The sequence below is a fragment of the Tenrec ecaudatus genome, chromosome 1 (genome assembly GCF_050624435.1).
Source record: "Tenrec ecaudatus isolate mTenEca1 chromosome 1, mTenEca1.hap1, whole genome shotgun sequence".
Classification (NCBI taxonomy): Eukaryota; Metazoa; Chordata; class Mammalia; order Afrosoricida; family Tenrecidae; genus Tenrec; species Tenrec ecaudatus.
In genome coordinates this window covers 150,251,221-150,267,032 of record NC_134530.1, presented here as the reverse complement: position 1 = coordinate 150,267,032, position 15,812 = coordinate 150,251,221, and the positions used below count along the sequence as shown (strand labels likewise).

The following is a 15,812-nucleotide window of genomic DNA, read 5'->3' as shown; positions in this document are numbered from 1 at the left end:
ACTTAAAAGAACATGAATCCAAATTAAGAAAAAAATTGACCATATGTCTGTCATTGTATGCAAATTTAAACAATAACCACTAAAGCTAGTGATGAGGAACTGAAGAATTCGACCAATGTCTTAAATCTGAAATTAATCAATTATGCAATTAAGATGCATTGATTAATTATTGACAATTGGAATGCAAACGTTGGAAACAAGGGGCAAGAAATAGTTGGAAAATATAGTCTTGATAGAAACATAACTGGAGATTGCATGACAGAATTTACAAGACTAATAATTACTTCATAACAAATATCTTTTTTCAACAACACAAATGTTGACTATCCACATGAACTTCTCCAGGTGGAATACACATAAGTCAAATGGATTACATCTGTGGAAAAGAAGTTGGTTGAAGCACAGCACCTGCAGCTAAAATGAGGCCAGAGGTCAACTAAGGAGCAGACCATCAATTGCTCACACGAAGGTTCAGGTTGAAGCTGAAGAACAGTAAAATAAGTCCACAAGAGCCAAAATATGACCTTAAGTATACACTACCTGAATTTCAAGAACAAATTTGCTACAGTGAACACTAATGATAGAGGACCAGAATGCAGTTGGATGACATGAAAAATACCATTCATGGAGAAAGCAAAAGGTCATTAAAAAGACAGGAAAAAAGAAAAGATGAAAGTGGATGTTAGAAAAAACTTTGAAACTTTCTCTTAATCTTAGAGTAGCTAAATTAATGGAAGAAATGAAGAGCTAAACAGAAAATTTCAAAGGGCAAAGTAAAATATTATAATCAAATGTGCAAAAGCCCAAAGTTAGAAAAACAAAAAGACCATGCTCAGAATTATCATAAACTGAAAAAACTAAAGAAGATCACTGAATCTTCACACTAAGCAGAAGACATTGGAGAGATGAGTATGTAAGGTCAAAGCATACATCCGACGTGAGCAGTTAAAACTTTTGTCGGTTGACCCCTCTCTGATGTATGCTGAACCTGATGTGGTTTTTTCAATATTTTTGTTTTGTTTGGTATTCGTTCATCGTAGGGTGTATCTCAGAGGTGTTATGTCATTGGAGGTCACTCTCTTGAAGTTGTGGTACATTTTTTTCTGGTTTTTGGTATATGAAACCCAGATTGTTGAACCTATAGGGACAGCAAACAAGTAGAATAAGGATTTTGGGGGGCGGAGACTATAGTTGGGGAGGGAGACGATGTCAAGGAGTCTAGGAAGAAAAATCATGTTTAGAAAGATTGTGGTAGCAATTGAACAATTCTGCTTGACATGATTGAACTATGGAATGATATACATATTAATAATTTTGTTTAAAAACTCGATCTCCAAGCAGTGATATTGAAAGATTCTGTGGGGAAAATGCTGAACAATGCAAGAAGCATCAAAAGATGGAAAGAATATACGCATGGCCATACCAAAAAGAACTAGAGGCACTCAACCATTTCAAGAGGTTACTGTACAATCAAGAACCACTAGAACAGCGGTTCTCAACCTGAGTCCGTGACCCCTTTAGGGGTCGAACAACCCTTTCACAGGGGTTGCCCAATTCATAACAGTAGCAAAATTACAGTTATGAAGTAGCAAAGGAAATAATTTTATGGTTGGGGGTCACCACAACATAAGGAACTATATGAAAGGGTCACGGTATTAGGAAGGTTGAGAACCACTGCAACTGATGGAGTCCTAGCTGTACTGAAAGTCTTAGCCAAAAACAAGGCTCCAAGAATTGATGGAATACTAATTGAAATGTTTCAACAAGTAGATGAAATTCTGGAAGGGTTCATTCACCTATGCCAAAATATTTGGAGGTCAGTTACTTGGTCAGTTGACTAGAAGAGATCCATGTTTGTACCCATTCCAAAGAAAGGTTATCCTACAGAATGCACAAATTATGAAGTAGTATCATTAATAGCACAAGCATGTACATTTTTGCTAGAGATTATCCAACAACTGCTACAACAGAATATTGACAGAGAGCTGCCAATAGTTCAGGCCTGACTCAGATGGGAAGATTGATATCATTGCTGATGTCAGATGAATGTTGTCTAAAAGCAGAAAATATAAGAAAAATATTTGCCTGTGTTTTATTAACTATGCAAAAGGCATTGGGCTGTGTAAATAATAACAAACTCCACAACACTTCATTGTGCTCATGAGGAAATTGTACATGGATCAAGAAGCAGTTGTGTGAACAAAACAAGGGAATAATTCCCAGTTTAAAATCAAGAAAGGTGTGCATCAGGATTGTATTCTGTCACCATAATTATTCAATCTGTATGATGAAAGAAATCAGAGATGTTGTATTATATAAAGAAGAATTTGCCATCAGGTATGAAGGAAAGCTTATTAGCAACTTTTTTTTTAATTGTAAAAAGAACTTATTTAATGTAAAATCATCTTATAGTTTTTCATTCCAAATTGTTCAATGATTTCAAATTCAGGGATCAAGGTTTGATTACAAATAGTAATCAAACGTAATTTCACAAAAATTTTCTATTTTAAAAAAGGGAAACACATTCCAATTTTCCTTCCCCAAGAAAATGTCTTACAATTAATTACAGAGTAGAAAAACAGCCATTAACAAATGCAAATAACATTATAATTTAACTATTTGAAATAACTTCTAGATTATAAATTTAGTATTTCATAATTATTGAAATTTGGGGGAAATAAAAAAATCAATACTTTCTTTGAAGTATACTTTCCATGTTGTAATGGCATCAATGAAACGGATTTCCATATTTAATGGGTGTGTAATGAAGTGAAGGCGGACCCTGATACAAATGTCCTTGTGGAAATCATGTACTTCATCTAACTGTGCCTGTTTGCAACTTAAGATTTAAAACCACACACATATACACAAACACACACACACTTGCTCACTCACACGCACTGTCTTCCTAGAGGCTGAATTCCCTACAACGTAATTTCATTGTTTTGTCCATAATCCGGGGTTCAGGGCTTTTCAGAGTTTTTGTTTTTTGCTCTGTTTTGAAACCCCTGAGACACCATCTGTTTCCAAAGCTTTCTCTTTTGAGTTACTTTCACTAAATCCATTTGCTGTCCCATTTTGTTCTTCAGTAATTTCTTCATTTGCAGGGGAAGCAGATTCTCCTTTTTCTAGTTTTTGCTGCATTTCACGGAGCTTGGTAACAGCTTTATCTATTGACATTATGCTAATAAGATTAAAGTCATGCATGCTGACTAGATAAAGCATGAAGTTTCGACATAAATTCTTCTTGATTATTTTCTGTCCATAATTTTCTACAAACAGCATACAGGCATGATTCATTTGATTGTCAGCAATAAACCCATGCTTCATGACATGGAGATTCCATAATTTCATCACTTCTTTCTCTCCTTCATTAACATCAGAAAATTCTTCAATTTGTGTAATGGTTTTTTCTCTTAGCCATTCAGGATCTTTTTCATCTTCACTATCTACTTCCATTTCTTGTGGACGGAGAGGTAAGCAGGTGTCGCTATAGAAATACAGACGATTGTGTCCACTACTGTATGTTCTTTGCTGTTCTACTTCTCCATCTTCAGATTCAAGAAATTCAGACATGCTTGCTTTTGTTCGTTTTGGCCTGCACACAAGTATGTGTATGATAGGAGTTCTCTTTACCGGACCATTTCAACTGAAAGCAAATCCAGGTTGGCGATGAATATCCTGAGGATTTCCTGCGTAGGAGCCATCATAACACTCGTTGATAGAAACATCTATCCTAGCACCTTTTGGATGATAGACATAATTGAAGATAAATCTGCTATGGCAGAGTTTCAGATGCTTAAGTAAACTATACAGTTTGCGGCAGTTCAGAGTGCACCAAGGGCAATGCAAGTCATCTCTTGCTTCAGTTTGTTGTCTTGTATTATTGTTATAAAGGAACTGATAAAATATTCTTAATTTTTGTCGATTTTCATTTGAAGTATCTTTTTCTTTTCTTGTTTGTAGTTCTGTAGTCAATGATTCTTTAACCGCAATGATTTGAGTAGCTTTCACTGAACCAGGTTTGTTTTCTTGATGAAGACTCTGAATTTCTAGTGGCAAGAGGTTTGGCAATGGGAGCTGTAGATTTATCATTGGTCTCTCCTGTCCAACGAAGAGTGAATTGCAACGTAGGTCCCTGAGAAAATGTTTCAAATGGAGGTAGCCTCTTCCCATCGAGAATCGTGTCCCATGTTGCTCTTTTCTTGCTAATAGGACATTCTTCCATTTCCTGCATGGCTACTTCGTATTCCCCACCTAAAAGTTGTAAGCGTCTGTTCTTGTCAAACACTGTCATATGTGCAACAAATGTCTTTTCCCCCATCTTCACGGTTCCGCTTTCTTCTAGCTGGAGGCTCTTCACTGACATCAATATTTTCATTGGTTTCTCCATTAATCATTCCATTAAACTCTCTTCTTCCCGGACGAGTCACTCTAAATAGCAATGAGTAAGACTTCACCATATGGCTGTTACTAGGTTCAAATTCATTACTGGAAACAGCAAGGGATGGGAAATTTCCAGGTTTTGTTTGATTGAGGTCAGGATTCAAAGGCACCTGCTTTTTACCTGTGGGAACTTGCCTTGTTGGACAACTTACATCCTTTCTTTTTTTGTGGCAAACTTTTACAAGCAGAACTTCAAGAGTAACAGAATTTTGTTCATTTTCTGAGTTTTGTGATGGCTTATCATTTTTGTGGAAGAAACCAGTAAATGTAAGCTGCAGATATGCTGACAAGCTATGAGATTCTTGCTCTCCTCTCATTTTTTCTACTTTTGATAACATATCATCAACTTTAAATGTTTTCCTTTTGATGTTTGTTCTGGAGTTTCGATGAGACATATAAGTACGAGTTCTGTGCAAAAATATTGGAGCTATGAGAATTCGAGTTCGAAGAAATCTATAGATCTGTGTTGGTTTCTCAAAGGCCTGGAGGAAAAGCTCGTGCTCAGCCTGTACGTGCTCCATTTTCGGCTTCTTCACCCATAACACCGCTGCCCAGGCCGCAGCTGCCTCAGCGGAGGACGACGAGGAGGCCCAGTAACTACTGCCGCCGCCGCCACAGCCCCCGCCGCTGGATTTGCCGCCCGAAGCCGTCGCCGCCGCAGCCGCCAAACCCCCGAAGCCACTTCCCCCGACCCCGCGCTGGTCCCGGGGCCGCCCCCTCCTCCACCGCCGTGCTTCTGGGGCGCCATCGTGGTTCCTGCCTCCTCCCCCGCCAGCTACCCACCGGGCGGCCGGAGAGTAAGCGCCTGGGGGGCAGGAGGAGAGAGGGGAGGAGAAGGGAAGGGACGGGAGCTTATTAGCAACTTTTGATATGCAGATGAAACAAACTTCTTTGCTGAAACTGAGGAGAATATGAAGCACTTAATGATGATTATCAAGGACTGTAGCCTTCAGTATGGATTACAACTCTGTATAAAGAAAATCAAAATCCTCACACAGACTGAACAACATAATACTTAATAATGATTGGGCAATAAAGTAAAAGAAGGGAGGAAACAAAAACTCCTTGAAACAAGGTAATGGTAACACAACATAACATATTAAAACGTTGGGGACACTGAAAAAGCAGTTATCAGAAGCCAATTCATGAAAAAATAAGAGAAATCCAAAATCAACCACCTTGAAGAACTGGAACAAGGACAACATACTCTCCAGTATAAACAGGAAAGAAATAATAAAGACCAAAGCAGAAATCAACAATATAGGAAAAAATGGAAAAAAAAATCAACAGGAAGCTGGTGCCTTGAAAGAATTAACAAAATAGATCACTAGCAAACTTAACAAAGGGGGGAAAAAGATGCAAATAACAGGTGAAAAAGGTGACATTACACCAGATGTAAATGAAATAAAAAGAAAATACACTACTGTGAAAAGCTGTATTCAAACAAATTCAACAGTCTAGAATAGAGTGGAAGTTACATAATTTCATATCAAAGTGATATATAGTAATGTAAGGGTGGAGTCCAGCCTGTCAATTAGATCACAACTTGCTGGTACCTCCTTGTGGATGTGCCTTCTCATAAGGATGTGCCCTCCTCATAACCTCCCCTTCTCTATCTGATTTTGCCTTCCTGTTCGTGAGCCTTGTACACAAGGCCTGCCAGAGCCCTGTGATCCTTCCACCACCACTAGATTCACCCATTGGCCTGTGATCTTTTGCATTTTGCATCATTGCATGTGGTTGCTTGAGTCTGAAGAGGGACTAGAAATACATAATCCACTCAAATCAATGTAGACAGATATTGAAAAACTCAACAGACCCACAACAAAAGAAGAAATAGAGCCCATCATTAAGAAACTACCAACCAAGAAAAGGCCAGGACCAGATAGTTTCCCAGGGGAATTCTACCAAGTATTAAGAGATCTCACACCAATAATATACAAACTATTCCAGAACATAGAAAAAGACAACAAAGTCCCAAACTCATTCTATGAGTTTGGGTATGAATGATACCAAAACAAGACAAAACTTTCACAAAGATAGACAATTATAGACCAATATTCCTCAAGAACAAAGGCACTAAAACCCTCAAAAATCTGGCCAATAACATCCAACATCATATCAAAAAAATAATGCACCATGACCATGTAGGATTCTTTCCAGGGATGCAGGAACAGTTCAAAAATTTAAAAACAATCAATATAATTCACCACATTAAAAAGGCAAAGAATAAAAACCACATAATCATATCAATAGATGCAGAAAAGGCATTTGAAAATATCCAACACCCATTTTTTATCAAAAGACTCAAGAAAATAAGAATAGAAGGGAAATTCCTCAGCATAATAAAAGCCATATTTGAAAAAACAACAGCCAACATCACACTAAATAGGGAAAAACTAGAAACATTCTAATGAAAAAAGGGACCAGACAAGGATCCCTATCACCACTCTTATTCAACGTTATGCTAGAACTCTTGCTATAGCCCTCCAACAACAAAAATAATCATGGGAATACAAATAGACAAAGAAGTGAAACTCTCGTGATTTGCAGAGGATGTGTGATCCTATTAGAAAACCCAAAGTCTTCACAAAAATTGCCTAAATCGAGGGATTCGGCAAGTTAGCAAGATACAAAATTAACAACAAGAAATCAGTCAGATTCCTGTCTAGCAACGAGAGCTATGAAAAGGACATTAAGAAAACAATGCCATTTACAATAACCACATTTACAAAGGTGAAATACTTAGGGATAAACTCATTTAGAAAACAACAACCCCAAAGACCGATACAGAGAAAAATCCAGAACAGAACAAGAAACCAAAATAGACCTACATAGATGAAAGAATCCTGTGCTCATGGATAGGCCAACTTAATATTGTGAAAATGACAATACTACCTAAAACAATGTACAGATAAAATACAATCCAAATCCAAATCCCAAATGCATTCTTTAAAGAAATGAAAAATAACCAATTTCAAATGGGTAGGCAAAAAACCCAGAATAAGCAAAAAACGTCTCGCACTACCTGTCCTAAAAACCAACTATATTTAACCATAGTAATCCAAAGAGCCTGGTACGAGTACGAGATATATAGACCAATGGATCAGAACAGAAACCCCAGACACAAATGCATCAGCCTACAGGAAACTAATCTTTGATAAGGGACCTAGAAATTTTAATGGGACAAAACAGCCTCTTCAACAAATGGTATTGGACAAACTGGATATACATATGCAGAAGAATTTCTCCTGTGCACAAAAACAAACTCTAGATGAATTAAAGATCTAAATGTAAACAACCCCGAGAGCTATCAGGATCATCAATGGGAAAACTGGAACAAACTTACAGGCCCAATTACAGGGCATGCATATACAAGTATAATGAAAGAGGCACATAGGGTAAAAGACAGATGAATGGGAAATACTGAAATCACATCACTTCTGCACAGTAAAAGAGTAAAACAAGAGGCCACAGATTGGGAGAAGATTTGTACCAAGGACACATCAGATCACTAAAATACACAGAACTCGAAACAGCTCCACAAGAAAACAACAAACAACCCAATTAAGAATTGGGGGAAAAAATTTAAAAACAATGTTGAACTAAAGAGAGCTCTTGTCTTCAAGAAAAAATGCAAATATTCAGAATTAGAAAATAGGAGGAAATGATGAGTTTTATAACAAGCTTTCCATTAAAAGAGGTGATTAGCAATCACTTAAAGCAAAGCAAGACATCAAAAGGTAGAATGTGGTATCCAGAGTGAATTTTTTAAAGATAATTTATTTTTCAAAATAATAATCTGTAATCTATAAAGGGGTCATGACGGTGGGGGATGAGGAGCTGATCCTAAGGTCTCAATAAAAAGTAGTTGTCTAGAAAAGAATGATGGAAATATATGTACTAATATGTCTGATACAATTAATGTATGGATTGTAACAAGAGTTGTAAGAGCCCCCAATAAATTTAGCTAAAAAAATACATAAAAATACAATAAATTCAAATACATATTTTTTTAAAAGTGGGAAAAAGGTATGAACTGACAGTTCACCAAAAATGAAGTACAGATGGCTAACAAATACGTTCATAAGCACTAGCTATCCAATTAAAAAAAAAAAGAAAACTTCAGAGGTTGTACAGAGAACGACACTTACATACATTGCTGGTGGACTTGTAAATACATACGACTACAATGGAAATTGATAAGGCAATACTTAGAGCAATTTTGAATTCAAATATCATGATCCAGCAACACCACTACTAGACATAAAGCCCAAAGAAACAGAAGACATAACATTAATGGATATATGCTCTCCCAAGTTAATGGCAGCACAGTCCACAATAGTAAGAAACTGGTAGCAGCTCATATGCCCAACAGCAGCACAATGTATAAAGAAACTATGGTACATGCACACAATGCAATATTAAGCATCCCTAAAAACAGCGATGAAAGCATGAAACACTACATGAGATGGAAGGACTTGGAAACCATTATGCTGGCTGAAGTTAGTCAATCACAAAAGGACAAATATTGTATGAGTGTACTCCTACAAGGAGAAATACCAATGAAACAAATCTCAGGTGCCAACTCCCAAACAAAGGAGTCGACAATCCACTTACTGGCCATGAACAAGTGTAAGTTAACTACATATTGCAATATCTGAATTATTCACCTGTACAGAATATGTGTTAAATACTTACATGGCTATTTACACAAATAATGGCAGCTGTCAGGCAAAATGTTCCATATTCCTAGGTCTGCCAGAATAATATATATCTTAATACAGCAAGCAGGGCATTGATGTAATACGTCATTGTTCATGTGCCTACCCAACCAACAGGTTCAATACTCTTGGTATACCTGTCTTCTGCCTCTTCAACGCCATGTAATTTCAGTCTTCAGGCCTCAGGTTACAGTAATGTTTTTGAGGTAGAGTCTCGTTCACCTACTTGAGTTTCCACAACAGATCCCTCTGGCATGGCCTTTGGAGTGTGCTGTGCACCTTGAAGATCCAGGATTCAATGCCCTAGCATTCTACGGCACTTGGACTGGGTCCCCAGGAGGTATACAGAAACTGGGGCGCCTATGTGGCTTATTAGTTTCATTATTACCAAGTATACCCCCTTCCTTAGGGTCCTTGTTGTTAGTCCTCTTTTTGCTCCTCTTGGAAGTTGTTCTTTCCCGTTTCTACCAACAGGCATGCACTTATCTTCTCCCAGATATGTCTGTTCCCTTACCCCTCTCCTTTCCTCTGATAGGAAAGTATGCCAGTCTGGGGGACCTCATCATAACTTTCCATGGCAGTCAATAAGTGATCACCCTCCCACCTCCCCTGATAATTTGATCCCAGCTGACATGAGGACCCCTCTGTCAAAGTGACCATCAAGATACACACCTAGAGGGGATGGTGTGTATGGTTCATTGGCACCAGTCAGGCACTTGGCCAGAATGTCTGGCTGCCCTGAGCAGCATGCCGGGTTACCGGATAACCTACAAGCTTAAGCCTTGCACCCACCATCCTGTTTCTTGTCCCTATAACTAACCGTGGACTCATACAGTATTTGTCCTTTGGTGATTAACTTCACTTATCATGTTTTACAGCTCCCTTCATGTCATGAGGTTGTTTAACGATGTCATCATTACTCTTTAGAGATGCATAGTATTTCATTGTGCATATATACCAAAGGTTTTTTTTATCCATTCTTCTACTGATGGGGATTTAAACTGTTTCCAACTTCTTGTTATTGTGAACTGTGCTGCACTGAACATGGGAGAACATACAACTATTGATGATCTCTTATTTCTTAGGGTACATGCCCAGCAATAATGGGCCAGATGGTAATTCGATTGCCACTTGTTTTAGGAATCACCATTTCACTTTCCAAAGTAGTTGTGTTTACAAACCATCAGCAGTGTAGAGTTCCAATCTCTTCACACTCTCTCCAAAATTTGTTGTTCTATGTTTGTTTGGCTTTTATTGGTCTATGGTTATGAGTATGCCACCATATTTCAGTGATTTTAGGTCCCCTTAGAAATTTGCATTAATTTTATGGTATTCTAAACATTACTTCTATTAATATCTCTTAATTTAGCTCTGCACAAGTCCCTTGAAAATAGGGGCAAAAAAGGTCTGATATTTCCATAAAGGGAATTGAAATGTGCTAATGGGGAATGTTGCAATCAATCTTCTCCAAATTATAATAAGTTAGAGATTTCTAAAATGAGAAGTAGGATGTAATGGATAAGGAATAAGATAAACTATAGATATTTTTACCACTAATTTTTCACAACCCAATCAATATAATTCACAATTCTCTATTGGTTTGACCAAAAAGCATAATTTTTAATAGTTTTATTGGCACTTCACCCATATGTCATACAATGGTTTGGTGGCATCATAGAAACTGTTCTACTATCACGAAATCAGACTGAAACTTCAATGAAAAAAATTAACTCTCTCTCCTTACCACAAAATATTCTGTTAAGCATTTTTATTACAATACTTACTCATGTTGCATAGTCAACTACAATTCTGAAACTGAGTAATATATGGCACAGCTAGTTACAAGTGATTTATTTCACTTAATTCTTAATATACCCCATCCCTAAAAATTGTTTGGATTATTAGTGATCAGAACAGAAAGTTAATTATACTTTCCAGAGAACTTCTCACTATTTAGAAGGTCAAGTTTAAGGCTGGTGAGTGGTAAGGCACAGAAAAGGAAGAGCCAATTGAGATGAGTAGGCTGGAAATACTATTCACATAACAGAGAGCAGGAATTTTGTTGCAGTTCGACTAATATAAAATTTATAGGAAAGGAAAAGATGTCTAAAAATAATTTTAAGTGTCTTGCCCCTTCAAGGATATCCACAATAAATGCAGCTGCTTAAAGTATGAAATTTGGGGCAAGGGGACGCTAAAGAAGAGTTTAATAAAACTTTGCTCTTTCGAGCATTGTATAAAACCACTGAACCCAAGGAAAATCTATAGCAAAAATTGTACATTTTCTCAAAAATCTGAAAAATCTATAAAGTATATATACAAATACCCCTAATTCCCAAAAATCATACTGCAATTTGACAATACCTTGTTTTCTAACATCTTCATTTGCTTATCTTTTTTTAAAATTTCGCATTCAGTGTTTCGAGCCTAAAAAAAATATGGCACATTAAGAATCTTTTTAAAACATCCTAATTTTCTTCTATGAGAATCTTTTAGTATTACTTAGAATTAGAATTATAAAACTTAGCCTTATAATTCTAAATTTATCAACTCTCAGTTTATATCAATGTCTTTAAAAACAGGTGGTATGCAAATGTTTAATGTCAAAAGTTTATTTACCATTCTTATCTTAGCCCAAGATCGTTTTATAATAGGTTATCACCTTTCTCAACTTATCTAGGCTTTTCAAAAATTGTCTTATATATAAATGTAATTTCTTAACTATGTCTTATACATTTTGTTAATCTGAATCTTGCAACAACCCAATGATATAGAAAAGATATGTATTATATTCATTTTAGAGACGAATGAACCTGAGGCTCATTAGAATAAACAAATATGAAAAATGAATGTAGAAACTAAGGTGGTGACTTGGGGGAAAAGATGTAAAGAAAGTAGAGGTCGGATAAATATCTAATAATTATTTGAAATTTAGATCCTTTTTTGGGAAATTATCTAGTTTTAATAAGCCAAAACCAAACTCACTGCCATTGAGTCGATGCCAGCTCATAGTGACCATACAGGACAGGGTAGAACTGATCCTGTGGGTTTCTGAGACGGTAGAAACATATATGATAGTTTACAGAATGAGAGTAGAAAGCCCTGTCTTTCTTCCAAGGAGCATCTGGTGCTTTCAAATGACTGACCCAGCAGCTAGCAGCCCCGTTCTTAACCAATGCACCACCATGTACCTACTATATTAATAGGTAATTGAAGATCCACACATGGGAAGCTGATAATGCTAACAAAATTAGTCATGAATTTCATTTTTCCCCCTGATCTTCACCAATATTTTCTACATTGTGAAAATAAATTGTACTTCAAATTCTGAATAGAAAAGTTAAATTTTACACTAAACATCAAAATCCTGTATTTCCCTAACATAAACTAAGAAATGGTGCTTTGAAGCAGCCTCGAATGCAAATTTTAAAGTAATTAATTACATACCAACTATTTAATCTTAAATTCAATTTTCTTGTTGAATTTAACTATTAACTAAGAGGTAGGATAAACAGCTTGAGAAAAAATATGAGGGGTAATATCAAAAATCCAGAAGGCCACCTCTACCTCTTCTTAATTATGTAATCTTTTCAGTTTGGGGCTTTTTTTAGTCTTATTTGTAAACCCTTTTTCCTAATTCTTAAAGTAAGTACAATAATTTTTGGCTAAATAGCATATTAAGAACTTAAAATACGAGTAGTTCATTGTAAGCTCAAATGTTAGCTGATCCCTCCTTGGACTATTTTTATAGTCTTAATGTCCGGAAGTTGTAACCTCAAACTCCTAATACAATCAAATTAACTATGTTTTGGTATGTCCAACATCCTTTCCCTTCAAGAACCCTTTTACTGTAAACTCCACAGTAATCCTGCTGTATCCACATAAACTGATATAAACTGTTTCCCACCCCAATTCTAGGAAGCATGCAACTCAGGTCTATCCAGATTATTTAATCTCTTAGAAACAATAATTGGTTTAGAATAAGTGAACCAAATTTTTCTCAGAGATTCCAGAACTTTTCACTTTTGTTCCATAATTAAAATTTGAGAGATGCCATCTCCCAAATAAAAATTCAACTGGCTCACCCTTGTCCAAGAAAACAAATTAATACAAACTCACCACCAAAACAGTGGCTGGCACACAGTACGAGATAAATAATATTTCATTGGATAAATCAAAGAACACAGTCAAGGCCTTTTAAAATCTAATTTACTTTTCCTATTTCAACCTGATTTTCTGCCACTTTGTTATCTATGCTAATATCATATACTTGTAGTTTTTTACATTCTCATTCCATTATTTCCTAAATATATATAATCGTTTTATCAATTTAATAGCACTGTACTCCATTATCATTGAGGCATGAGTATTTATTTAGCCTGAAAAAGGAAATCAATATTAAACATTAAAATGATTTCAAAATTATTCTAATATTTCTTCTAGCTATAAATAAATCCCCCAACTTTGATTATATTTTTTAAGGTTGATAACCTATGAGAGTTTCTAGATGACTCCAACAACATACTTTATTTTCTTAGAAAGTATTATTTTTTATGACTTGAGATTTTAAGATACAATTTATTATTAAATGTAGCATACATTTTCCTCACTCTTGTCCAGTTTACATTGAATTTCATCATCTTTCTTTTTTAGCTCTTCTCTCAAAGATCCTAGTTCATTCCTAAAAAGAATCAAAGAGAGTAAATGGTAGTAAAAATCATATTTTCATTTTATTACCTTCGGAATTTCTGAAATGCTGTTACTATTGGTGTTTTCTGGTTTTCCTTCATTTCATTTTGTAATTTTTCATAGACAATTCCAATTGACACATTTCCACTCTTATAACTAAGTTAATCTATACCATGATTTTGAAAATAATTACCTGTATTTTTAGTCATTTTTCTACAATCAAGTCCTAGAAAGTAACAACTATTTCAATCAAGATTTCACTTAAATGTTTTCAATCACAAGTTAGCCATTCTAAGGCATATTGTGGTTTATACAAAAACACTCTGGGATCATAAATAAATTTAAGTGATTAAATAAGAGTTATATAACTGAAACTGTGCACATAGTTTTGTGTACATAAAAATTGTTTCTGGGAATTTACACAAGAAATATCTGGGAAGAGAAACTAAATCAAGAATATACTTTTCTTTCATTGTATGCCTCTTTGAACTTTGTACCATTTGTATATATTAACTTTTTAAAAATATTTTCATTTTAAAACTGGGTCTGTTACACATGAAAGTAATGGTGCTTTGTCTCAGCAGAGAATTTTCTAATTCCGATTTACCTTGTTACCACTAATAATGTTGTTGGATATAAATTGTAAGCATGGAATACTGCTTAACCATGTGAAATAAGTACCACCCAGGACTTGAATCCAAAATATTTACTTCTTTACCAGAGCATTACATTTTTAATCAACATAATGACTTTTTCTAAATATGTTTACATTTAGAGTCCTATCAGTTGATACAATAGGTAGATGTGGGATATGTCTAGATCATTTGAATTATTTAAAACAGCCTTTTCATGTATCCTCACTGTTCTCAAACTGTATAAGCACTCATAATAAGGATTCAAACTACAAATGCAAGTTCCATATAAGCAATAAAACTCTAAAAAGGCTGCCCTCAAGTTGATGCTAACTTAAAGCAAGCCTATAGGGCAGGGTAGAACTGTCCCTATGAGTTTCCAAGACTGTAATATTTTACAGCAGAAAGAGTCCTCTTTCTCCCAGTGAGAAGCTGATGGTTTTGAACGGCTGGCCTTGCAGTTAACAGCCCTGTGGGTAACCACTACACCACCAAGGTTTCCTATAATAGCTAATATTTATTAATCCATTACTGTGTACCTGACCAGGTTCAGCACTTTATTCGCCTTACTTTGTGTAATTATAAAACAATCCCATGAGGGAGATATATTATAAATCTAAAGATCTCAATGAATTTATGGACTACATTTTGTAATCCAACAATAAATCAAAACTTAATATTTCAGAATATAAGTAAGCAAAAATCTCCAGAAACAGAAAATATTTGTCTAAATTAGTAATTAATTTAAAAGAAACTTAAATTACCAAATCAGATTGTTTAGAACACAAAACGAAAATGCTACATATCAAAACTCATGTCTTAAATCTAGAGCTATGTTCAGCAGTAAACAGTCAACTTAAAATGATTTATATTTTGTTAAAAATATACCATCAATATATGATTTATTAACTAAAGAAAATATTAATATCTGATTGCTTTCAGGCATGCTAGAAATAGCAAAGTAAAAATGTAAAGACAGAAACCACAAAAGGAAAGGCAATTAGATTTAATAGCAAATTAATGTTTCTATATGTCAACATAGTGCCTTAAAGGAAAACAAAAACTGGAGAAAATATGTGCTATATTAATAAAACAGATAGACTTAATATACTTTTACAAACTTAAGTAAACCAATAAGAAAACAATAAAGACTTCAAAAGACTAATGGGATACATGGACAATTTTAGAAAAATAAAATTCTGGCAAATAATAAAAGCTTACCCCCCCAAAATGAAAATAAATCATGAAAACATTAAAAATTTCTATTTTTACCTGTTAACTTATCATACATATCAATAATATCTAATACCAACTAAAATAT

The 15,812-nt window shown here is 35.2% G+C and overlaps 1 protein-coding gene and 1 pseudogene across 2 annotated transcripts in view; both read right to left on the bottom strand.

Moving 5' to 3' along the window:
• The window catches only part of SYCP1 (synaptonemal complex protein 1), a 108,610-nt gene that overhangs the window by 27,561 nt on the left and 65,237 nt on the right, over nt 1-15,812 (bottom strand). For both annotated transcript variants that reach the window (XM_075540321.1, XM_075540322.1), the window contains exon 20: nt 13,770-13,851. In XM_075540321.1, the coding sequence (XP_075396436.1) occupies nt 13,770-13,851 (82 nt within the window). The remainder of the gene's footprint in view (nt 1-13,769; nt 13,852-15,812) is intronic.
• LOC142458805 (polycomb protein SUZ12 pseudogene) lies at nt 2,954-5,194 on the bottom strand (annotated as a pseudogene).